Source organism: Typopeltis vanoorti, chromosome 18 (assembly GCF_054136105.1).
Source record: "Typopeltis vanoorti isolate ZY-2024b chromosome 18, IOZ_Tvanoo_1.0, whole genome shotgun sequence".
Taxonomy (NCBI): Eukaryota; Metazoa; Arthropoda; class Arachnida; order Uropygi; family Thelyphonidae; genus Typopeltis; species Typopeltis vanoorti.
Window position 1 is genome coordinate 29,083,201 of NC_143566.1, and position 8,126 is coordinate 29,091,326.

The following is an 8,126-nucleotide window of genomic DNA, read 5'->3' on the forward strand; positions in this document are numbered from 1 at the left end:
GTATTATGCAGAAAGATGACAGAAATAAAGATGTGTGATTTCTCTCATTCCTCTCTCTTTGTATTCTACTTCTTCCAGTTCACACTCTACCACATCATACATGCTGCTGCACTGTACAAAACTACTCATATTTAAACAGAAGGCTAACTCCCTCCATTGTGATGTGAAATAGTGTGTGAAATGTCATGTCATTTCACATACTATTTCAATAACGAAATATAAAAAAAAGTATATAAAAATACATTCATCTATGCTTGCATTTAAAGCACTCAAACTAAATTTGACTAATACTCTAAACATAAATTTTATTTTAATAAAAAATAACTTAACTCCATGAAACTAAAAATGTACAACTCTTCGCTGAGCACTCTCAAACTCCCACTTCGTTATTTTTTCATTTCAAGCCAGGTTATGTTTTGTGCATGTTGAGCAGTAGCTTGTTTGATTTTGTAATATGTCCTTTTCATGTAGGCAGACATATTTGGCAATATATATGACACACCAATTTCAAGTTTTTTCAGTAGAATTTTTATATAAAACTGATATTTGTGAACTGTCATTGTGGTGTACCTATGCTTTTAGAATTTAAAAATACAACCATTAATGTAATTTCTCTTAATTATTGCCAAATTAAACAAATGGAAAGCAAAAAGTCTTTTTCCTTTTAACATAACTTTGGTTTATCTAGAAAGCACATGTAGCAGTTACATCGTGCCCCATGTGTGAATACCAAATGACATAATTTGTGTTGTGCCTGGCATGAACATGTTGATTTAAGCATCAAATAGTTTCAGAATTAAGGAGAAGGTAACAGTAAGTAGACGGTAATTCTGGGCCTTCCCTTTCCAGTTTTTTCTTCTTTAGCTGGCATCCACCATCTTATGTCAAACCTTTGTAGATAATCTCTCCATCTTGTTCTTTAACCAAACCTTTTATTCTCTTGGTATCCACTCGGTTTGATTTTGCCTATCTGCTAATATGGCCAGCCTGTTTCTATTTACTTACTTTATAGTACTTCATTATCCTCAATCAACTTCCTAATTCTATCCCTTTTTGTGATGTGGAGCATTCCTCTCTTCAAGGGTCTTTGGGCTACACAAAACCATGTCTCACTTCCATAGGTAAACGCTGGAATATTTGCACAAATATATATATATTTGTCAGTTTATATGCCATCTCCTAGCAGCTGATAATCTGTATACAGCTAAAATTCTTTGTTTCATTGTGCAATTTTTTTTCTGTTTATTTCTTTATTTTGTGTTTCCTTAAAACTAACTGTCTGACGTAAACAATCATTCAATTTCAATAGAATTATCTGCTAATTTTAGTTCAGTTTGATCTGAATTTGTCATCAGTTTTGTTTTAGTTAGGTTATCTGCTAATTTTAGTTCAGTTTGATCTGAATTTGTCATCAGTTTTGTTTTAGTTAGGTTAATTTTTAAACCTTTTTCCTGCTTTGTTTGTCTAAGTCATTTAGCATCTCCTAAACTGGTGCTTTATTTTTGCTAACAGAACAATGCCAACTGCAAAAGATAAATGATCAAGATTTTTTCCATTGATGTTAATTCCATAGTTTTTCTATGAGACATTCCTAAAGACTTCTAATATAGCAGAAAGCAATTTGGGTGGTATTTCCTGGATGTTCTAATGTTATACTGGCCATTCTGACATATAGTTTTTAATAATCAGATATTCTTTGCTAGGATGGCCTGCTTTTTAAGTTGTTTATTATTTCTAACTGATTTTAATTCTTATCAGTGTCAGATAACAACATTTGCATCCATCATTTAATACTGTAACTCATTACCAGTAGGGGATCCTCTAAATATTGCTGTGCTAAGGACATCCAAATGTGAAAGCCATATGTGGAATTACATTCTAGTATGTAAATACTAGAAAATTTATTTATAATCAACTTTCACTATAACTGACTGCAAAAAGGATATGGCCTAAACCTTATAGTATTGATGCTATTCAAAAAAAAAAAAATCACTCAAGTAGTGCTTTCATTAGAACAAATTGTGAGTTTGCTGTAGTAAGAGCTGACTTTATTTTATAATTACCTGATTTTACAAATAATGTGTATATGAACAACACACTGTTAAAGTTCAAGATCTAATTAAAACTGTATAAAATTAATTTGCTTTGCTGAATTTTTTGATTTGTTCTGAATGTTGCTATCATATTGTTTTGTTGCTCATACATACATTGTTCCTTTATAAGTACTGCCATATAAACCACTAGCAACATATATCAGTACCTTCTTGTTACATTGAGGAATGATGTGCTGTTTGATTGGAAAGACCTGAATTCAAATCTTGCTAAGAATATGGGAAATGATTTCTAGGCCTCTTTAACATAAGGTTAGCTAGCTGATTGCAGAGGTCTGCAGCAAGACATTTTGTGCTCAGTCAGTTTATATGCTATCATTTGTTATACATTGGGGAGCACCAAACTATTTTCAATATTTTATGGAGACGTTTTATTTGAGAACTTGATTTAGTTTCCATGTCTCAGATCCATATAATTATATATGTTAAGGGTATATATAATATACCCTTAACATTGCTTTGAAGATCTTTATTTTGGTTATATGATATTGGATAATTTCCATATATTTAATTTTCAGAAAGTAGTATGTTGTTGTTATGTTTGATCCAGTCGTTTTCGACTCTTGGTGATTCCTGTGAACTTAGACCTCTTTCATAAGATTTTCTTGGCAAAATAAGAAGTGGTTTGCCATTGCCTTCTTTTGTGTTTGTTTAGCCTAATAGGTAAGGCTAAATAAATTCCAAAGATGAAAAGAAGTAAAATAGGAAAGATTGGTGGGTGGAGGGGGAGCAAGAAAGAAAGAAGAGTGGGGACCAGTCTACAGATAATATAACAGATGTATATTACATGAAATAAGGCATGGTCCAGTATCAGGTACCTGGGGTTCACCACTCCCATACTCACTAAAGTGAGCCCTTGAGCACGAAAGTAGTATATTGCTGCAGTAGTATATGCTGTTGTCAATCTGCCTTATATCCCTGTCAGTTCCACCTTTAGTATTTATCTACACTTGTTCCCAAGTATGTAAAATTCTTCTACTGCATGTCAATTGATTTTAATTTCTTTGTGGCATTTGCTGTTTAATAACTTTTGTTTTAGTCATATTTAAGACCAACCTTCTTTGGCTGTTATATATTAGGCTTCCAATTTTGCTGGTATATATCAGTGTATTTTGATGATATCAAGACTTATCTGCATAATCTATCAACTGTGACATAGGATTCCATTTAATTCCTCTTCCTATACCTGTAACTTTTCTCATAATCTAATCAGTGACTATTTTAAATGGTAAACTAAGCATTACACAATCTTGTCTGACACCAGTCCTTATCTCAAATCCTTCTGATGTCATTTGCTGTGCAATAATGCAACTTTCACTTCCTTGATATATTTCCTTGATTATTCTCACATATTTGTCAGGAATTCCATAGCTTCTAATAATTACCTTTTTTTTTTTTTTTCTCTAGCAATACTTTCAAATGCTTTGTCAAAATTTATAAAATTTAGGTATAATGAGCTAAGTTTAGTGGGTTTTTTTTGTTTAGTAATTGAATTTGTTTAGTGGTATTTCTTAAGGTAAAATGTGAGACACATTACTGCCACTTGTTCATGCCTTAATATCTTTCCTATTTCACTTTTAATCCTATTTATCATATTTTACAAAAAAAAAAAGTTTACAAGTACTGACAGTAGACTTAATTCTCTTTCAGTTTTCTCATCTAGTGAGATCTCCTTTCTTTGGGATTATAGCAGTTATTATTGCTTCTTTCCACTGTTTTGGCAATATCTTTTCAGTTTCTAGTACATAGTTTAAGATCAGTTGCAATTTATCAGCAGTAGTAGTTTCCTTAGTTGTCTCAAGTATTTCTTTTTGCTATATTATCGATATATTATGCCACCACATGCCTTTCCACTTTTCATCTTCTCTGTGACATTTGTTATTTCATTTTAGGTATTGGTTCTAGTATAATATTTAAATTATGCTTATAGGAGGTTCTTCCATTATTGAACTTCTAATCATGTCATATATCGTTTTCTACATTTAAAATTTCATCAGTGTTCTTTTCATCTTCTAACAATCTTATCCTATTCAGTTAGCAGCAGACTATTTTTATTGCTTATAGCAGGGGTCGGCAACCGGCGAGCCACATGCGGCCTATAAAAGGTTGACCATACTTACATGGCATGTGTCCCGTATATTAAATTATTTAAATAATACATTTTATAATATGAATAATAAATTAAAAATAATTTTATAGCTATACTTCTTGATATCGCCATGCAACTTGGTGCGAGTTAACCTTGTGAGTCATCATGAGTGAGGATAACAAAGGCGACTTCATCCGATGACAACCAAGATTTTGGCGCACATTAAAGAACGCATTTTCATTAGAAAATATCCAAAATATCCGGTACAAAGTGCCTTAGACAATAGAAATATAAGATCTGATAATGTTGGAGTCTTGACAAGTAACAGATTGATTTGGAGGAAAATTGTAGATAGGAAGTTAATAATGATGTAATTTTTTTCATGTAGTACTATCATATTCTGTATACCCCTTGAGGGTACATGGCAGGAATTTGATGATGATGATGAATATCCAAAAATTTTATCAATGCTTGCCAAAAAAGCAGGGAGAGATGTATTGTGATGCATAATATATATTACATTGTTTTTACGTGATAATTTTTCATAATAAAAATCGATAACTCAAATATTTTTTTCACTTACTATTTTTTCTTAATTAAATGCTTGCGGCCCGATTATTAAAAATAAAAGTTGAATGTGGCCTGCGAGTCTGAAAAGGTTGCTGACCCCTGGCATATAGCATTTACTTGTTTCTTTTCTTCGGAGTATATTTTCTTGTCACCTCGCACAGTTTTCCAATGTGTCCAAATATTAGTTGCAGCCTTTTTATACATCTTCCAAACTGTCCACATAATTCCTTTTAGATCTTGCAGATTTTTTAACCAACTTGTCTTTCTCTGTATAATGGCCCAAATGCATTTTCAAACATTTTAATTTTGTACGTTTCTTCTGTGAGTTTTCGGGTCTTGTCTGCTAATGAACCAGTCTTTGTTCTTTTTTCTCTTCTTAGCACCCAGACAGACAGACACTCTTGCCACCTCATTATACAACATTTACAATTTTTTCCACTGCTTTTCAATCATGTTTTCTGGTCTTTTCCTCATTTCCTAGCTTGTCATTTTCCAGAATTTGAAATTGATTTTTTATCATAATAGTTTTTTTTTTATTTTTAATTTAGACATATCCTTCCATTTTAATTTTTAATTTTTTTTTTTACTCCTATGCAGCTTTAAGTTTGGCTGTTACTAAGCAGTGATCAGATCTGGCATCAGCTCCTTGTCTTACTTTAACATCTAAGAGCAAACTCCTAAAATTACTCTTGATTGTAGTATGATCAATTTGGATTTTGGTTTTGCCATCTGGTGATATATCTTCACTAAATATAAGCATCATTTCATTTTCATCATTTTCTTCAGATTCTGAATGCATTGATATTCATCTACAGCTCTCACTTCCGTGAATTTCATCCACACATTGTCTCTCCTCTTATCAGGTTTCCATAATCAGGGAACACACACACACTCACTAGTAATTCTAAGAAATCTAATTGAATGGCCAGTGTTGTATGAATTTCTTTGGCCTCTGTAGGGAATCTTGTAGCTGATAATGTTGTAAACAGTTTGATACATTGGTAGGTTGTGCTCTGAATTATTGTATACTAGCAGAGAAATAACTTTGTATTATGGATTATCATAGCACAGTACATTTTAATAAAGTAAGGGTTAAGAGTAATCATTTGCAGTTACTGAGTCATTCCTGAGGTAGAGCAATCATGATGTGATCCATAAATCCAAAGAAATAAGTAAGGAAGTAGAATGACGAGCAGAGGTGATCAGTTTTGACAAGCAACCTCTTAGAAACAGTTTCTTGAAGCCAAATCCTTTCAGATTAGGAGTGTTCTTATAATGCATTCATTTTCAAAAATATTGTTTCACTTTTGAATTGACTGATGTATAGTTTGTGGTTTTTCTCTGTATCACTGGATAAAGAGCACAGAGTATGCATTCTGCTTTTCCTGCATTGAAAGGCAGTACATAATGGCGAAACATAATGGATGTCAATTTAGTGTAGAAAAGTGTAAAGTTATACATTTTTGGATGCAAAAATTACATGCTATGCCACACTGAGGGGAACTGTACTCCAGGAAATTGTTGAAGCCGGGGGGGGGGGGGGGTAGTAGATAGCTGAAGTTTAGAGAGCGTGTTGTTGAAGTTGCCATGGTAACTCACAGAGTTCCCTGGTTATTGAAGAATATGCTAACAAGCAGAGATAAGGGAGTTATCATTCCTCTTTATAAAGCCTTGATATGACCACATCTGGATTACGATGCGCCAGGGTCACCTGGGTTTCTTGGGGATGAGGAAGTGTTGGAGAGGATCCAGAGGTGAGTGCTCTCCATAGAATGCTCCGTATGAGGATAGACTTGAGGGTTTGTGGATTGCAGAAGTTGGTTAATAGGCAAAAAAGGGGGGAATATGATAGAAACATTAAAATTACTTAAAGAATTTTATAAGATTCATGTAGGGGAAAATTTTTCAGTACTTGGCTAGAACAGACAGAACCAGAGGTCATCCGTGTGGAAGTTGGGTGTAGTTAGCATGGGTATGAGGACTAGATTTTTCACTTGAAGAGTGATGAATGAATGGAATGGGATTCCTGAGTCAGTTGTGAGTGCTTTGTTAATTTTTCAAGGAGAGGTATAATGGATATTGTTGATGTTTTTGGTCCCATGATGAGTCTTAGGACTACATCGATGTGCCCGTGCAATAATAATAATATAGTGTATACATTTTATGATTTCACTAATATAATTTCACTGATGCTTTTTTTGATTTTTTAGTATGCTAAATTAGCTCGCAGTCTGCAGAATAATTATATCACTGGTACTGGACTAGAAACATACTCACAGACTTCAGCTTCCAAAGCATCCACTAGAGCTAATGAGTCAAGTTCATCAAAAGACAATGTGTCCCAGCCTGCATCTGCAGAACAGCATGGTGGAGAATCAGATAGTGAATATGCAGGTGGACTTTTATAAACACTGTTCTTTCATAGTGAATCCAAATGTTAGACTAACATATGTATGTATGTATATATAAGCTAAAATTACATACTTGTAAAATTGTATAGGAATTATCATTTAAATCTTAACTCCATCTTTAAGGCTGTTCCAGAATCTGAACGCATCTGTTAAAGTCTGGTATTCATCTTTTGCACTACCTGACTGTACCTTCTACGTGTATGTGTGTATATGTATATATACGTATGTGTGTGCACTAGTGTAGAGAGAGGGGGGGGGATGAAGATTACAAAAGTCATTCCATGTTATTTTAGATGATTTCCTAGAAAGTTCTTGGAATATTGAAACTGTGTATATCAGTTTAATTTCTGTTAAAGTGTAATGTTATTCAATCACTGCATTTTTTTTTTTTTAATTCCAGGTTCTAAATTATATTATCAATATTGTTGAGAGTTATTGTTTTAAAAACCGATTTTATGAAATTGTTTGTGATCTGAATTATGTGATCTTTGTAGATATGAAAAAAAATAAATTAATAACTTAGATAATAGTTTGTTGTCCATTCATTTTAATAATTGCTTCTTCTTGGAACGTTAAGATGCAAAGCAATGTCCCAATAACCTCATTCACATAATTTTGCATTACTGTACATATCATCTGGTTCATTTATGTCTGATATTTATTCACAAGTGCCATTTAAATTAAATAGATATTTAACTTAAAATTTCCATTTGCATGAGAATATAGAAGTGGGAATTTAAAATCATAATTCGCAAGTTGTGCACATTACTTAAAATGCAGTTTCTTTAACAAAATTAGTGCACATCACTGTTTATAAATTTTAATCACACTCATCTGAATGTGGTTAAAATGTTTTGACACTGATAAATTATATGAAGTTTAAGACATCATTAAAATAACATGTAGCATTTGCTGTTTTGAATGTAATATTTACTAACAAATTTT

The 8,126-nt window shown here is 32.6% G+C and overlaps 1 protein-coding gene across 1 annotated transcript in view; it reads left to right on the forward strand.

The window, feature by feature from the left end:
* LOC150096575 (gamma-soluble NSF attachment protein-like) overlaps positions 1-7,708 on the forward strand; it is a 130,381-nt gene extending 122,673 nt beyond the window's left edge. The window contains exon 10 of the mRNA XM_090407841.1: positions 6,981-7,708. Coding sequence (XP_090263967.1) covers positions 6,981-7,178 — 198 coding nt within the window. The 3' untranslated portion in view covers positions 7,179-7,708. The remainder of the gene's footprint in view (positions 1-6,980) is intronic.
* The last annotated feature ends 418 nt before the right edge of the window (positions 7,709-8,126 follow it).